Consider the following 18,089-nt stretch of genomic DNA (forward strand, 5'->3'; position numbering starts at 1 on the left):
TAAAAACAGAAAATTAACATGAGATAGAGCGATGATTAGAAACTCCTAATACTTCAGCAAAAAGGTACTTGAGACATTTCTAAAGGAGGAAAACAATTACCCTAAAGCCTGATCTATTAGTAAAACTGAAGTGAGCAAAAAAATTAACAAATTTATTAGCTTCTCTAATGTGATTGATATTAACTTTTCAAATGCTTTAATTTTTCTTAAATTTTATGAATCAGTTGTCTTCCTGTATGACAATGTGAATTTACTTACTAAATAAAGTCATTTAAAAAATATTTAATTTAAAAGGACTGATTTTAGGCTATTTAAAAAGACATTCAAGCTTAATAAACTAGTTTAACTAAAATAATAATAATAATAGTAATAATAATAATAATATTATTATTATTATTAGTATATCAAATAAGTCTGTATCAAATAAGCTCAACTTGAATTTTTATTTTGGAAAACAGGCTAAATCTATGCTTTATCAAGCATAACTTAATCCAATTAATATTCACTTTTAATAGTAAGAAAATTAAATGATTACAATTTACTACAATATTATAAATTTAAATCTTCACATTAAAGAGTGAGGTGGCAACACATTTTATATATTATATTTTTCTCTCATTTTATAATTACATTCACACACAAAGATACGAATCACGCGATGTAATAAAGCATAACAATAATAATAAATTGATACGTAACAGATATTGGATAACTTTTGGTTGCAATAGTACATGCATATTTAGAGGATATAGAGTAGTAGAATAATCATTGGCTCGAGTGATACTTCTCTAAAATATTCCTCGTTTTTTCTCTTACTATTCTTCCCTTTGTTTCCTGTATGTATCCATTGGTTCTTTCATATTTTCTTGTTGGCGTGATAGATCCTTCGCATGTTTTCTTCATTTTCAACACCTAAGTCTGCACATGGCTAGAAGAACAAGTTCACAACCTGGATTCCAAAAGATTGGCATTATGGCAACAATGTATGATGCGTAATTCATCAAGATTCAGGACTCCATACAACACCTATCCAATCTCCTCCACCAAAGGCTGGAACAACGAATGACAAATGTGATCCAAACAACAATGGTTCAAAAAACAACTTTAACACCAACAACATGGCAACAACTCCCAATACTCTATAAGTTTGTTCAAAATAGCATAAACAATCCACATGTTGTGGTTGAATTGGTAATCCTAATGTGTTCCAAATCTGAATGGAGGAGGCAACCCACATGTAGCGACAAAGATTAAAACTTGAATTCTCATAATAATGCATTGATAGAACCACTCAACCAACCCAGTGTATGACACCACTTGAAGGTATCACCATATTGTGAGTCATATTCGTATTCATGGAACCAACCAAACTATTGCCAACCTCACATCATGTGGATCATCCCATCCACCTTCAACCTATCTTAACACCCATACACGTGCCTTTACAAATACTAAAGGTTGAGAAGTTGATGGGAAAAATGGTACAAGCAAGTTATCCAAGTGAGAACCCATATCAGGTGGTGTTTAGAAATAAGCCCCCACCTTGGCCACGGAATGAATCAAACCATAAATGGTTCAAGCAGAAGCATGTCAGTTATATCAAAGGGAGACAGTCCCATGGTTGTTCAGCTCCAACCTTAGAGCTACGCTAATAAATGCACAGGCCACTACTTAGCAACACAACACAATCATGATTCTATTTACACACATTTTGCGTACAAAAATATGACCAAGAAGCATATACTATAATAAGCCTATTTGTGTCTATCAATTTTTGTAAATATTTATTCATATACAAATTTAAATTTATCAAATAAATAATTACCGTATTTATTATGACTTTTTTAATAAATACTCCACAAATATATGATTCATTGTCATCCCTAAATATTAAGGTCAAATATTTTTTTATTTGAATAATATATCAATTGTATTTATCTTTTATGTACATAGTTTCTAAAAATAATTATTTAAAATTAAAAAAAATGGTTTGAAAAACAATTTGACAATTGTTTGTAAAAGATATCAATCAAATAAAGAATTAGTTTAAAAGAAAATACAATATCCGATTTCATTTATCAAATTTTTACAATCCTTCAGACCAACTTAATTACCATGTTTTATATGGATTTTTGCAAATTAAATTGAAAAATCATGAAATGAAGCTATTCATGTAGATTACGACCGGATTAAATGAAGTGATTATATTTTACTCAGAATAAACAGTGATATCGATTCTCTAAAAAAAAAGTTTGAAAATAAAATAAAAGAGAAAGATAGGGTGGACACGCATGAATCAATTTATCAATGTTAAAAAGCAGAAGGAAATCAGTGATTTACATGGATGAAGATTTTAACAATTGATTAATGGTTATTTGTTTGCAGAGAAAAAGGCGAAAAAAGGAAAAAAAGAGAAACTCAGAAGCGAGAAAAAGAGAGGAGGGGTTTTGTTTTGTTTCCTTTCCGTTCGGGTGCAAATCCATAGAGAGAGAGAGAGAGAGAGAGCGAGAGCGCGCGTAGATATTTACATCGCGGCGGAACCCTAGCGAGTAGAGCGGCGGGGGCGGTGGCAGATCGGAGTGAGAGTGAGGAGGATGAGCGGCAAAGGCGGTGGCGGCCAGAAGGCAGGGATTCCTCCGGCGAGTCGGAAGATGGTTCAAAGTCTGAAGGAAATAGTGAGCAACATCCCTGAAAACGAGATCTATGCCACCCTCAAAGACTGTAACATGGACCCTAACGAAGCTGTTAGTCGCCTTCTCTCCCAAGGTATACTAGGGTTTTTCCTTTTCTTCTCCTTTCCTTTACGCATATATTTAATCTTATATAACTTTATTCTTCTTTGTGTAGATCCTTTTCATGAGGTGAAGAGCAAACGAGAGAAGAAAAAAGAGGTACGTGCGTGCGTGCGTTTTTTTTGTTTTGTTGAGTTCGTTTCGTCACTATTGTTAAGCTTTTTTTGTAGATGCATATTATGAGGAGTTAGTGATTGCTTTTATTTTTGTTTGCTTCTTATGCTCATTTCTCGGCTCTTTTTGAATGTTCAGAGTAAGGACACGGCAGATTCCAGGTCTCGTGGGACAAACAATACCTCTAGCCGCGGCGGCGGTGGTGTTAGGGCTGGCAGTGACCGCTATGCTGGGCGTGGGGGCGCCATCCAATTCAGTAGTAGTAGTGGTATGTGGATGCTTGTTTGTTAATTTGAATGTCATAAATAATTTGCTATTTGTCTAATGTTGTGGATTCTATCAAGTTTATGAATGTATCTATTGGTTTTATTATTATTTAATTTTTTGACCTATTTTTGGAGGTCAGATTATGGTCTGATGCAGGGAAAACCTATATCCAAGAAGGAAAACGGAACACCTGCTTATGGAGGTTCTTCGGTTTCTTCATTGAGTGTGTTGGAGAATAATGTGAACAGGCAACCACCATCCTACAGGTATCTTTTCCGTCAAAATTTTTCTGCACAATTGGAGTAGAACTGAAGAAATTCTTGTGATTATGTTATGATCTGTTTGTGAATGACACCTGATTATTTTAAAGAGAAAATAAATATGGCCACCTCTGTTTAGCGTAAAATTCAATTGTATTATCTTCTGGTGTTTATGAAAAACAGTTTCTCAAATTTCTCTGTAAAGCTAGTCAATTGTAATTTGTTAAAGCATCCAACTTTTGCAAGCTTTTTTCAATGTATATTCACTTTTATTCTTTTCTCAAAGAGTTGGTGCATTCTGTACCATTGATTCACTGGATTGGTTTATGGTTCTGCTTTATCTCTCGTGGCCTGGAATTTATAACTGAGTAAATGTCCATTTTGTTCTTGTATAGACACCAAACTAATAAAATAACCCCTCTATTTATAAATATTTTTTAAATTGGTGCTCTGAAGATATATGTAACATCAAATTAATCTTTCAAACCAACATTTTTGTTGTCAAATTGGTTTTTTGATGACAAATCTGATGACATCAATTATTGTTTAAGCACCAATATAATATTGCATGTATAGTTATAGGGGCCAAGTGTTTACTCATTTTGTCTATTTTTTTTTCAAATGATATTGTGCCTGTAAGCACTTAGATACAAAAAAACATTTAGTATGTATGCTAAGCTTTAGCACCTCATGAAATGTCAAAAACTGTTGCAGTGATTCCATCCGTGTCTGTGATGGACTCTCTTCTTCATCACAACAAGGTGGATTGCAATCTGCATGGACAGTGAACTCGGGTCAAGTGTCGATGGCTGACATTGTCAGGATGGGTAGGCCACAGGCCAAGGCATCTGTGCCTAATTCTTCTGTTCACAGTGGTAATCATCAGAATGTTTTTACACCTCCTGTGGCTTCACATCACAATTTGCATTCAGTGCAAGGTCATGCTTCCAAGGTGTCAGAGACAAATAGTGATCAATGCTTTGCTATTAACTCCAACGTTCAACACAATGATGAATGGCCATCTATTGAGCACCCACCAGCTGTTCGCGGATCCTCTGTTGTAGATGCTCATCCAAATTCTGAGTACCATACAAACTCATCTAACTCTGGTGAAGCTAATCAGCAACTGAAGTCCCATGCAAGTGAATTTGTAGCTGAAGATGGTCCTGTTGAGAATCCAGATAATGTTGGACCTGCATCTATATCTGCTAAAAGTATATCTGAAGATAATCCAGAAAATACTTCTGTTTTTGATGGTAGCTTGTACAAGGACATGAATTCCTACCAAACTCATGGGCATCCATTTGATAATAATGAAGGTGAGTATGATATTTATCGGTTTGCAGGTCTTTTGACTTAATTTCTATTGAACACATGTTCTCCATAAATTCATTTAATTATCGTGTAATTAGATTGATGGTATCAGTGCCGTCATATATTGGATTTGAAATTCTTCAATTTTCATGTTATGTTTGTTGTCTAAGTGAGTGGTTTTAAAATTACATGTGCTAGATTTGCCTTGAATCATCTGAATCAGAGAAATAGCATAATGAAATATTATTGTGATATCATTTTGACAAGTCAATCTGATGTGTTCATCATCATTATCATCATCATCATTGTTGTTATCTTGTTGTTCTGATTGGTTCTTTTTGTTTTTGTTTCTCATCCTCCATACATGTGAATGGTTTAGAAGGAATCATTGTATTACTAATATAGTCAGGTGCCTGTGTATGATCTCTAATGGTTTAGAGAGCATTATTGTAATTTGTACCAATTTTATTTGAAGTTCATGATTGTATCAGACATATGCCTTCATACATTAGTTTCTAAGTCTTAATGTCTTATCATCTTCCTTTCAGCTGAAGATGGTGATTCATCAGTGGCTGCAAACTTAGAGCACCTAAATTTACACACTGATGATCGAGGGACAGAACAAGAGGAGGAAAATTCTTCTGTAGTAATTCCAAATCACCTTCAACTTCATTCTCCAGAATGCTTAAATCTGAGCTTTGGAAGTTTTGGATCAGCAAACAATGCTTCTCTTTCTGGATCAGGCCCATATGCATCTAGGCCCTTGAAAAGTAACTTGGAGGATACATCTGGAGCAACTGATGTTTCAACAATAGGGTCCTCAGATGCTAGGCATGTGCTTAGACAACAATATACTTTGCTACAACATTCTCGTTTTTCCTAGTTTACTTAAGTATGTGTTTATTTATTTATTTATTTTTGCAGAAATCCTGACTATTACGGAGATGAGCATCTAACTACTACCTCGGATGGGAATTTAACTCATATAACTGGTGTGGATACTGGGACATACGAGCATTCCTCCATTCCACAATCAGAGGCCTTAAAATCTGAACCCCCTGTAACTGCTCAGGAAAATCAATATTCATTTCCTTCTTCTTCACACGAGTTTACTTATGAAAATGTCCAACAGCCAGATGTTACATATCCTCATTCACAGACAAGCTCGCAGATCCAGAACCTGTCTCCCTTTTCTAGTGTAATGGTAATACATAGAATTGCTAGATCTTTGGATTTGCAATATATATTGTTTTTCAAGGCTGGGTCTTCCATTTGGTGTTCATTCAATCAGAGTTAGTTCTAAAATGATCTTAGCTCATGTAGGGCTAAAAACTAGGGGATGGTCAGTTCTGTGATGCTAACCATTCCTTTGAGAGTAGATCATGTTTATTTTCTCCAAAAGAACATGTGGTTGAGTACGGTTTTATTCTAAAATTACTTATTGAATGGCCAAATTTACAGTATATTTTATGATGGAATTGAGAAATAGGGATATAAATACCTTCTCCACGATATTTCAGTGTGTAGGTATTTGAGCTGAGTGTAAATTTCACTCCTCAGTTGCTTTACTGAATAAACTTGTAAGACAATGAGCCATACCATTTTTACTATGTAATTTTTTCCCCAAAAACTGCAGTACTGTGCTGACCATTCATTGTATTAGTGCAGTACTAACAACTGATATCAATGTAGTTTCTTTTATCATCTAATATTAATACTGTCTATCAATTCTGTTGTCTACATCAAACTTATGGTGCTGTTTTTTAGCAGGCTTACACCAATTCCTTGCCCAGTGCTCTGTTGGCTTCGAATGTTCAAACAGCAAGAGAAGATATTCCATACTCACCCTTCCCTGAAACACAATCAATGCCTGCAAAATATAGCAACATTGCTTCTTCAATTGGTGGTCCTGCTATAAACATGTCAGAGGTATGCTTCTGCTCTAGCTTATTTTAGTTTTGCTATATTCAAACTTGAGATAGGTTGAATCATAATTAAATTTAGTATTATGGCTTACAGAATGTTTGATTATTCTTAGTCAAGAAATGTGTAATGGAATTCACATGTACCTTATATTTGAGGGCTGCTGTTTACATACTGATATTTTGGTTAACAGTAAGCTTTAATGGTGGTATTGTATGTGTTACATACCAACTGTTCAGTTGACCACCATGTGATATTAGTTAAAGCTCTGGCCCTATATACAGTGGTTAATGCAAAGGAGAAGATGATATCCTTGTTCAATCACTTATGTCAAAAAGGCATTTTGCATGTTTTGGTTTGAGCTACTTGAGTGATTACTGATTAATGTTTTGGTATGAACTGATCTTTTGCCAATCACTTTTTTCTTCATATGAAATTACAAAGTTTATATTAAATAGTTATCAACTTAAGAGGGTGTATTTTATTAGATAGGGAGTTTGGATTTTTTGTGTAGTTGTCAGCATCAACCATGTCCTGTGTAAATTCTGTGTTTGATTTGATCAAAGTATTTATGCAGTGCTGTCTTGTTCCTTTGCCTGATAGATTGCTATTGATCTACCTGCTGGAAAGTTATTATACTACTAGACAAATCTGTCCTTTTTGCATTACTAGTCAGTTTGGTATGCCCTTAAAAAGGGGGTGAAAAATTTATGATCAATATATGTATTTATATGTTGACAGGTACTGTATCTGTAATGGCTTGTGTCTTTTTGAAAATATTAAGATCCTAGTGTGGTTATATATGAAAATATTACATCAAAATTATCTACATGTGATTATCTTATCCTAACTCAAGCTTCACCTTTTTACCCTCTGCCAAGTCCATGTAAAACTTGAGGTTTGCAAGTACTTTGAGGGTGTTGAATTGTATAATTGAAGATGTATTTTATTGGTAATCAGTATTGAATATAGATAACTAGAGAGTGTCTCTGCATTACATGTGCGCTGTGTATTTTGTATCAACATTATTTGGCAACGATTATTTTGCATAGTTCATTGTTATTTTTGTATCTTGATTTTATTGTTTAGTAAGAGGGAGAACATGGAAATTTAGTCTGGATAATTTTATTTGTCAATGTGTAGGCTCTAAGAACAAATAGCATTTCGACACCTCAGCCTAATCCGCAAGCTCTGCCTGGTGCAAATGTTGCCACTGGACCTGCACTTCCTCAACACCTTACTGTGCATCCCTATTCCCAGCCTACTCTTCCTCTGGGACATTTTGCTAATATGATTAGCTATCCGTTCATGCCACAGAGCTATACCTACATGCCATCAGCATTTCAGCAGGCTTTTGCTGGAAATAGTACATATCACCAATCTCTGGCAGCCATGCTTCCACAATATAAAAATAGCATTTCTGTCAGTAGCTTGCCTCAGTCTGCTGCTATTGCATCTGGATATGGTTTTGGAAGTTCCACCAGCATTCCTGGAGGAAATTATCCTTTGAATCCACCTGCTGCGCCTACTAGTACAACCATTGGATATGATGATGTTGTAAACTCTCAGTTTAAGGACAACAATCATATTATTTCACTGCAACAGGTAGAATGATCTTCATTTTAATTTACACATTAACTGTTTTCATTCTTTGTACAATTTTTTAGGAGCTGAGCCAATATGGTGTCAATAGTACAACCTTTTTTTTTCTTTTTACTTTCTGGGTGGAGTTATCTGTGAATTTTTTATATTTATGCATGGAAAAAGCCATGGTTCCTTTAAAGGCATGTAAACAAAAGGTTTAAGATGGAGTAAACCCTCAAGTTAGTCTTTGACCTTGCTGAAAGTCACTTGATTTAGTCTTTTTTTCATTTTATTTTTTACTATCATTTGTGCTGAAGTGAATTAAAGTGAATGTCATTTTACAAAGTTAGAGACTACTAAAGGGTTTTTAAAATTTAAATGCTTGACTTATATAATCTCGATGACTAATTTGAGGCTTTACTTAAGATGTGTATCATGTGGTTCATTTTGTTGTCCTCGAATTTACTCCCATTCATATGTCGTGAGGGAATGGAGTACACAAGATGAGGAAAGAATAGGGAATGGTGCCACTTTTTATGTTTAATCATATTGAATAAGGAATGTGCTGATTTTGTATTTTCTTCTGTCAGAATGAGAATTCTCCCATGTGGGTTCAGGGACCTAGCTCTCGAACAATGTCTGCAGTTCCTCCCAGCACGTATTACAGCTTCCAGGGACAGAATCAACAACCAGGTGGATTTAGGCAAAGCCAGCAGCCTTCACAGCATTTTGGACCCCTTGGGTACCCTAATTTCTACCATTCTCAGACTGGGATTTCTCTGGAACATCAGCAGCAGAATCCTAGGGAAGCATCCCTTGCTGGTTCTCAAAACCAACCACCTAAGCAATCCCAACAAATATGGCAAAACAGCTACTAATCTTATTCACCTCCCGGTTTTTAAGGGTCTTGATGTGAGTTTGAAAGCGACCGATCACAGGCATTTCCGCGGTCTAATAATTTAATGTACCATTGTTTGGTCCGAAGGCCGCTGCCCTGTGCGTTGTATGCTATATAATTATGCTCGTGATGTTTAACGTAGGTACTAAGTGTGCTAATTTTATGTACAACGTACAATACCCTTTTTTTGCAACATTCTTCTCATCTGGTTATAGTGGAAAGTTTGTTGGATGCTAACTACCTTAATCTGTCTCTTATTTTGCTCCTTTTTATCCTTGCGCTTCTTTGTTATGCAGTCAACATATATCGCTTTTGTTGATGAGTTGAAAATTGTTTTTGTTTAAACAAGAAAATAGAATTGCTTTTAAAAGTATATATATGATTCAGTATTGTACACCAGGATCAAGATTTCGCATATTCATAGCGCTTATGTATGCTGCAGCCTGGAACCAGTGACAGCGTTTTAGCCAGGTGGTCGAACTACGGAACTTCCAACTGTTACTCTAGCATGCTCCTTAAAACATGCAAAATGCCGTTAGCAGCTTCAAAAATTTAGCCCTCTAGGTTATATTATTCACTGGATAACGGACATAGGATAAGACAAAAAGAGTAATTATATCTTAAAAATTACTCTTTTCTTGTGAGATTAGTCTGGTACATTTCAATTCATTTCAGTGTGAACGAGCTTGTTAGTGGTAGTTGGACAATTAATCTTGAATGTTTATGTCAATTTCAAGAATTTAGTAAATGAAATGATACTTGAATACTCATTATTCCACACCAATCAAACATTTTACAACTTAACTACAACATTTAGTTTTGTTGACACCATATTTTAGAAGTGATTTTAACTATTCAAAAGTAACGAGTTTTTATTAAGAAAAAAAAATTATTACACTTTTATATTTGTAATGTAATAATTTTTTTTTCCTCAATAAAATCTTACCACTTTTAATTACTTAAAATCAGTCCTAAATATTGATGTTAGCATTTTCTTTAATAAAATTACATATCATATATAAGCAAACAGAGAACTCTACATTCGCATCCAAATCAATCAACTTTGATGAGTAAAACAGAGAAAGTGAGCTATATGTAACCCCAATGGCACGCACAACATGTGTATTATTACTAACGATGTTCTCTGCTGTACCTTTCTCCTAATGTGCCATCATATCTCATATGTCATTCCAACCCTGAGAAGCTTTGAACGTGGGATTGCCATTAAATTTTCTCCTTGCCTGAAATTTCTCCTCAAAAAATTGTAAATATGATTAACAGCAATCTTCTTAAGCACAGATGAGTTGGGCTCCGCCACCACTTCGGCTTCTCCCAGCATATACACCACACTTCTCTCCATTGCTCTCTGCACAAAAGCTATCTCCTCTTCTACATCCTGCACATGCGGGTTAGAGATTCTACTTAGTACTCCGAAAGACTGAATAGAATCTGATGAAGCACGTGACACATTCACAGCAGTGTTAGACTTTGGATGCAGTCGAGCAGATTGAGATTTCACCCTTTCATCTTCCACTTCTTGATGTGAAGAAGGTAATGGGGTTATTTGCTTGAAAGAACCTCTTCCATCCTTAAAAGAGTGATAGTCTGTCTGTTCAATATCAACCCCTTCTACTACTACCACATGAGTAAAATTTTGATGGCGTATAAATTCTTTTAGATGTTCTATTAAGTGTTCCTCAAACTCCTTTGGTTCTCCAATGACATCATTATAGCCACACCTCACAACACAGCGAAAGATTCTATATTCTTTTGGTTGAACTTGTCTGAAAAGGAATCTCTCATGCAATTCAACTTTGCCAATAGGGATGGACTTCAAGGAAACAAACACAACAATAGAGTGGATGTAGGGTATGTTGGAAACAACATGAGCAAATAGTGGTGGAACTCCTTCTACTAGCTCTGAGAACACAAGTGCTACTCCAGGAATTCGAGATATAACCTTTTTGCTTACTAGTTCTCTTAGATATTCACCAGAGACCTTGTTGTTTAGCTCAAACAAGTACCTTTTTACGTGTGTGTAACGCCAAATGCCCATTATGGACATCAAGCACAAAGAAAGTGCCAATGGAAGAAAGCCTCCTTGAACGAATTTAGTTAGCAAGGATGATAAGTACACAATCTCTATTGCACTGAATACAACAAAGAAAAGAGCAATCCACAAGATGCTTGTCTTCCATATAACAAGCATTATAAGAGTGACCATGGATGTTGTGACCAGCATTACCATGCACACAGAAATTCCTGTGATGAAAAGTAATCAAGTAACACATGTAAATAAAATAATGGGTTGATTTTGTAGTATTTAATTTGTAGAGATGTTAAAGTTCTTAAAAAAAGCATACCGTAAGCATGAATAGTATTATCTGTGGTTCTGAAAGCGGCACAGACTATGACACAAGCAATCATAAGAAAGTAATTGATCTCAGGTATGTACACTTGACCTTCATACTTTGCAGAGGTATGTATGACCCTAACACTAGGGAAGCATCCCAAACTTTGAGACTGTTGGATAATGGAAAATGCCCCTGAAATCATAGCCTGACTTGCAATGATAGAAGCAGCAACCGCCGCAACAAATGTTGGCCAAAATATTGGATCTACAAGTGATTTTAATGATTACTATTTTTTAACTTAATGATTCAAGAATCTCTATGATTACTGCAAATGAAAATTGAACTTATTTTTTTATTTTGTGTGGTGTGTGTGTATATATATATATATATACATTAAAAACGGTTCCCTAAAACTATTAAAAAGATTGTCACGATTAAACAGCAAGAGCTAGCATCATTTTCTTAGAAACTTACGGGGTATTGAGTTATAAAAAGTATTCCCTATCTGTTCCGGGAACTTTCTAAGATATGCTGCTTGTCCACTGTATGCACATACTAGTGCAGGAAACGTAACAAAAGAGAAACTAATCTGCAATAACAACATGAACAAAAATTAATTCGTGATGATATATTGCTCGGAGTATCGTACTACATTTATTTACATACTTGAACTGCTCGCACGTTGAAGTGACCCAAGTCTGCAAACATGGCCTCACTCCCTGGTTCATGAAAATTTATATCTTTAGAGAATTTTTATCGTAATTTTTAATACATCTTTAGAGTATTTTTAATAAAAATAAACATTATATTTATTAATTTCTTAACAAAATTCCACGTTTCATCATAATTAACAAGACTCATAAAGAACGTAAAAAAGCCATACAAGCAAAACACTTCATGATGACAGCATAATTAGTACTAACCAGTAATGCAATGAAAAATTCCACCTAGAGAAATCCATCCATTTTTACCGTTTCTTTTCATGTAATCAACAATATACTTAGGATTGAAAGCTCGCAATACCCCAATGTCATATTTGAACAAGTTGTAAAGACCAATGCCTCCGATGAATAAAAACCACACGACCACCATAGGGGCAAAGGTGAATCCCACTTTATCTGTGCCAAATCGCTGGACAGCGAAGAGAACGATCAGGATTGCTATTGAGATCCCGACAACAGCACCTGAACATGTTGAATGTCATGATATTACAACATTGAATGTAAATGTAGCACCCAAGATATTTCACACTTAAGATCATAAACATTTTTCATTTAGGGTTACTTACAAATAAAGTTTCAATAGCAGTTTAGAAAAATATATTTATTTTAACCTCATGTAGTTTTGATTAAATTGCAACTTAAATAAAAGATAATTAAAGAAATATTTACATAAGATTTGAAAATGCAACAAAATTTCTCCTCAAGTCATTCCACGAAAATGCATTCATATCATTTAGCATATTTCTAAAAATTAACTGTTGCAAGTTAATAAACTATGCATTTTTTAGGTTAAAAAAAGCATCTACCTTGGTCAAGTGATGGGCTCTTTTTTTTTATGCCACTCACTGCTGACAGTACTGCAAATGTAGCAAACAATTGTATCACATTATATAAGAGACTGAAATTTTGTTCATGACAGATGCATTTTGTTGACATGCTTGTACTTCATTGAAAAGAATTTTCTTTTATTAGATAATAGGATCAAATGATTTTACCTGAAATGGAAGGTGTAAGAATTCCATCTCCAATAACCATAGAGGTTGACATGATAGTGACAAGAAAAAGCAGAAGTTGAGCAAATTTACTATTTTCTAGCTTGTGCTTAATCATTTGTGCCCTCTTTATTTGGTTGGATGGTATGTGTAGTTTGTAATGGGTAAGTTGTCTGTCTTCTGGTTGGTGATTTGGAATTAAGCTGACCTTGGCATACCGGCAAAACAAAGAATATAGTGCAAATGTTCCACCTAATATTCCATACAAAAGTATTAACATAAATGATGATAAAAATGATACATATATTAATTGAATGGGTGAACTTACCATCGCCATTGTCGTTAGCCCACAAAACAATTAGGATATACTTAACGAATGGAATGAGTGCAATGGTGTAGATGATGAGAGACAAGCATCCAAGAAGGTCATTAGTATCTTGAATACCATTACTGAAGGTGCTGTCATAGACGTACAAAAGAGAAATTCCTAAGTCTCCATATATGATCCCGATGCTTTGAAACGCTAAGCTCAGTGTCGTAATCCAATTTGGCTGTTACACATTCAAAATTATACAGCTCAAAACTCTAATGTTTATGATCTTTTTGTAATCAAAATAACGGTTTTATTAACATTACTTCTTAAAAGTAATAATTTTTTATTTTAAAAAGTATTTATCATATTATGTATATAATAAACTTTTTTAATAAGTTTCTATTTTTGGATATATAAAATCAACCTTAAAAGTTAGTGTTAATTTTACCTTTCTAAAATCTAAGTTACGGGATAGAACAGCAATTGATCCATTTATTTTTAAAGTTGGAACATGTTAGAAATCTCATCAAGAGCTTATAGAAGTACATATATAGAAAAATTTCTAAGAATAATTCATCAATAAATAATCATATTCAACCCTTAAATTAATTTTTTTTTTTTATATTAATTGAGTTATTCCTTATTTGTTGACTAAAGCTAACTATTTAGGAGTAACATGCATTTTGATAGTCAAAATGAAAGCAATCTTAGGTAGGGATAATGTTATGATAAGCTAGATTTGCACTGAGTAGGTATATCTTATTTAATAATTTTAAAACTTAAATATAATTTATTAATTGTCATAAATTTGTTGTTATATATAGTCTAACTTTAAAAACATAAATTGATTTATTAATTTTTTTTAATTACTTACTTTGTATTGAGACCTTTAATAGTTTATTAAATCTCTTAATAAATAGACTATCACATCATTAAAAGAGATATGTCTCTATAAAGATCATAAATCTTATATTTAAATATGGCATAAAAAATAATTTAAATATTTATAATAAAATTATATATTTCTATTTATCACTTCAAACTACATATTTTATTTAAGTAAGTAAATTACTAAATATAAAATAAACATAATTAAAATAACACTAATCTATAAATCATTAAGTAAAATAAATTTAGTAAAATAAATTTAGTAGTATAAAATTTCATACCTTAAATTAATAAACATAATAATACAACTAAATAAGTTTGATCTAAAATTAATAACAAATAAAAATTTGAAATACACAAATAACAAAAGTTTTACAAAGTAAAATATAATAATAATAATAAAATAAATAAATCAAACAATGATAATATAAAAAACTCAAACAAATATGACGTCATCTTTCTCTCGGGGCATGTAATAATAAGGGTATTTTCTAATTCTAACAAATAAAGTTAGTTTTTTTAATTTAATATTTTATTTATTTTAAAATTTAATTTATTAATTTATGAATCTTAAATAAGTCATTTTATTAAATTTAATAAATTTTTTTAAAATCAAGTATAACATATTTAATTAATTAATATTTTTAAAAAATTTAAATTAAATTTTTTATTTAAATAAAGTAAATAAGACTAAACTTTAAAAAAAATAAAACGTAAGTTTTTATTGAATTTCATTAAGAAATATCAATTACGTGTAGGTAAATAACTTTTACTTATTCTATCAATATTTTATATACGAATTAAAATCAAGTGTACACTTAAAATTCTTAATTATAGTATAAATGTCGTTCCATGAAACTTTATTTTCATTTTCTTTTATATTCAACATAATTTGTTGATTATAATTAAATAAACATTTTAATGTGACCTATAAATTTGTGTGTGTGTTTTTTTTATAATATATTTAAGGGTTTTATTAATTAACTCTTAAGACAGAGAATAAATAGCTAATAATAATAAAATTTTATTTTAAAAAAATTATTATATTTTAATAATTTCAATAAAATAATTATATATTTTTTTATAATTTTTTTAATTTATAAATACTTAAAATCAACACTAAAGGCTGAAATTAATAAAATCTTATATTTAAATTAAATAACGTTCTTGTTCAACAATACACACTTTTGCACTTGGTAAATGCATTTATATGCATTTAAGTACAATGTTAAGAAAAGAGAGAGAGTAGAACGTTACCAGTTTATGCTGTCATAACGACCCAACACAACGAAAAAGTTTAAATCATAGCATTATATTGGCTGTTTAGTGATTATAGTCCAATACATTGTTTTGTGTGTGAAAATTAGGAAATAAAAAATAATAATCATACAATTATACATACAATACTAAAATAAAAATATTTAATAATTATAATGAAATGTTTTGTAACTTAATATTTGCAATCTTAATTATTTATCGTTAATAATAATTAAAATCTATTCCCATATATATATATATATATATATATATATATATATATATATATATAATTTCATAGACACATGCACACATGCAATTAAAAATTAAGAAACTTGTCCCTCTGGTAAGAAGATGACCAGACCTTAAGAGAATGGGTTTTGGACGAGGGAATCCTTGCAGCCTCCAAATTGAGGGAATCAACATGACCAACCTTTGCCCATGAATATGATGCTGTCTCATTGTCACTCTTCAATGTGCCTTCCATGGTTGTACCTTAATTGTTCAATTCATCTGTACTAGGTTTCCACTTTGCTTCCCTTTTTATAGCCACAAAAACTCATATTTTGTTGCTTCCCAATTCATTATTCATTATTAAATTATGCACAATACACTTTGTTTATCATAATACATGTCATAACCATACTATTTTGGCCTTCAATACCCCTTTTTAAGGTGTCATCAAAGCAATGTGGAATGCTAAAACTTATCATATTAATAAAAAATTTACCTTGTATCGTCAACCATCGTATATGTACCTTTCAATGCAAGAGCAAAAAGACAAAAAAAACGTAGGTTACATATATTATTCAAATTTATTATTTAAATATAAAAATATTCAAAATCAAATATCATCAAGTATAAAATATTATTTTTAACAATTTTCATTAAATTTAATTTTATTAATTTAAAATTTTTATAAGAGAGATTAAGTCCCTAAAATTTTATATAATTTAAATATTAATCAATATCTTATTGTTTTATTGTATTTTAATAGAGGATAAATTATTTAAATGTAAGTAAATAATTATAACTACATTACATATCTATAATTATTGAAATTGTATAGAATTTTATATACACTTATTATTACAAGAATACAAACTTACTTTGGACAAAAATTATTAGACATGACAGTTAGTCTCATTTAATCTTAATATTTATTATTTTATGTACAAATGTTTCAAATATATCTGAAATAAAAAAGATATTTTTTAAATTAGTAATTTTTACTAAATCTTATAAATTAAAAAATATTTTATATCTGTTAGTTTTATATTAATAGACAATAAATTAATAATTTATTTTAAAAAATATATATTTTTAATCTTTAAAATATTATAAAAATTACAACTATTAATTCAAAAAGAATATACAATATTACTCAAGTTTACAATACAATAATAACTACTTTTTAAATTTGTAAAACGTTAAATCAATATATTACTAAAATTATTGCCGGGTCAATGGAAATTTAATCCTTTGAATTTAATTTGTCTTACCTAACTACTTTTTTCATTAAAAAGTTCTAATTGATGTTTAATTAAACGAAAAAAAAATTATTACGGAGTTAGTACGGAACGGTACGGTTTCGTACAGAAATATTTTATAAATAAAAGAATTAATAACAACTTTCTGGATATCCCAATTTCAAACCATTGACCAGAATCTACACTTACAAATGTCATTTTTCCCAATTTTAAAATATGGTTTTTAATGATTCAAAGTTAATTATATAAAAAATAAAAGTAAACAAAAAATGTTTTCTCTTTTATTATTTTGATTGAAATTTAGTAAAAAAATAGATATAAAAAATATGAATGGGTAAAATAAATATAATACTCATAATGATGTAATAAGTGTATATGTTTTTATTTATATTTGAGACGATGACAATCAATTTTTTCATCGTTATTCAGAGAAAATAATTTGTTTTTCATATATTTTTCTATATTTTAAAAAGCAATAAATATAATAATTAGTGGAATAACTATATTATCCTCAATCCTCATTATTTAAACAAAACTTAGTTGACAATATTGACACTAATGACGCTAGTAATTTTACTCTTTTTTTTTTAGAGTAATTTTTTATTTTTTTTTAAAGTGTGCTTTTGACTTTTTTTTTTCTGGAATTCCTTTTTTTATTTTCAGTTACACCTTTTCATTTTTTTTTCTTTTATCAGAACATGTAGGTGGACCAAGACTTTAAAATAATATATGATTTTTAACTTCAGTATATATGTTTGCCAAAACAATGCAATATTATTATTAAATGTATTAAATTTTATATCAGCAATCAATTAAAATATACCATAAATTAAATTTAAATTATTTAAAAATTGTTTTTAATTAATATAATAATATTTGATTGAATAATAATGTAACTTTTTATATTATCAATACATTTTA

At 31.1% G+C, this 18,089-nt stretch overlaps 2 protein-coding genes across 3 annotated transcripts; one reads left to right on the top strand and one right to left on the bottom strand.

Annotated features, from left to right (window-relative positions):
• Nucleotides 1–2,230: 2,230 nt before the first annotated feature.
• Nucleotides 2,231–9,420, top strand: LOC113857410. Of its 2 annotated transcripts, none has more exons than XM_027489267.1 (10): nt 2,231–2,766; nt 2,848–2,891; nt 3,045–3,174; nt 3,313–3,439; nt 4,148–4,752; nt 5,296–5,578; nt 5,672–5,951; nt 6,518–6,676; nt 7,814–8,275; nt 8,845–9,420. In XM_027489267.1, the coding sequence occupies exons 1-10, from the start codon at nt 2,595–2,597 to the stop codon at nt 9,130–9,132; spliced, it is 2,550 nt and encodes an 849-aa protein (XP_027345068.1). In that variant the 5' UTR covers nt 2,231–2,594; the 3' UTR covers nt 9,133–9,420. The 2 variants fall into 2 exon arrangements, with proteins under 2 accessions (XP_027345068.1, XP_027345067.1); XM_027489266.1 differs by having other exon boundaries at nt 2,292–2,766; nt 6,515–6,676.
• Nucleotides 9,421–10,323: 903 nt separating this feature from the next.
• On the bottom strand, nt 10,324–16,165 carry LOC113860009 (potassium transporter 5-like). Its single transcript, XM_027492643.1, has 10 exons — nt 16,043–16,165; nt 13,549–13,771; nt 13,224–13,472; nt 13,035–13,085; nt 12,430–12,690; nt 12,173–12,225; nt 11,981–12,095; nt 11,516–11,770; nt 10,687–11,414; nt 10,324–10,638 (listed from the first exon to the last, which is right to left on the bottom strand). The coding sequence occupies exons 1-10, from the start codon at nt 16,163–16,165 to the stop codon at nt 10,324–10,326; spliced, it is 2,373 nt and encodes a 790-aa protein (XP_027348444.1).
• Between the last annotated feature and the right edge of the window lie 1,924 nt (nt 16,166–18,089).

The sequence above is a fragment of the Abrus precatorius genome, unplaced genomic scaffold (assembly GCF_003935025.1).
Source record: "Abrus precatorius isolate BTA unplaced genomic scaffold, Abrus_2018 Scaffold2, whole genome shotgun sequence".
NCBI classification, from domain to species: Eukaryota; Viridiplantae; Streptophyta; class Magnoliopsida; order Fabales; family Fabaceae; genus Abrus; species Abrus precatorius.

Excerpts from the sequence above, each read along its gene's own strand:
- LOC113860009 (XM_027492643.1), bottom strand. The coding sequence starts at position 16,165 with ATGGAAGGCACATTGAAGAGTGACAATGAGACAGCATCATATTCATGG. Across the intron at positions 12,096-12,172 it reads TCAACGTGCGAGCAGTTCAA|ATTAGTTTCTCTTTTGTTAC; the intron begins GTATGTAAATAA and ends TTGTTATTGCAG. Across the intron at positions 10,639-10,686 it reads TACCTTCTTCACATCAAGAA|TCTAACACTGCTGTGAATGT; the intron begins GTGGAAGATGAA and ends CTGCATCCAAAG.
- LOC113857410 (XM_027489266.1), top strand. The coding sequence starts at position 2,595 with ATGAGCGGCAAAGGCGGTGGCGGCCAGAAGGCAGGGATTCCTCCGGCG. Across the intron at positions 2,892-3,044 it reads AACGAGAGAAGAAAAAAGAG|AGTAAGGACACGGCAGATTC; the intron begins GTACGTGCGTGC and ends TTGAATGTTCAG. Across the intron at positions 5,579-5,671 it reads ATAGGGTCCTCAGATGCTAG|AAATCCTGACTATTACGGAG; the intron begins GCATGTGCTTAG and ends TTATTTTTGCAG.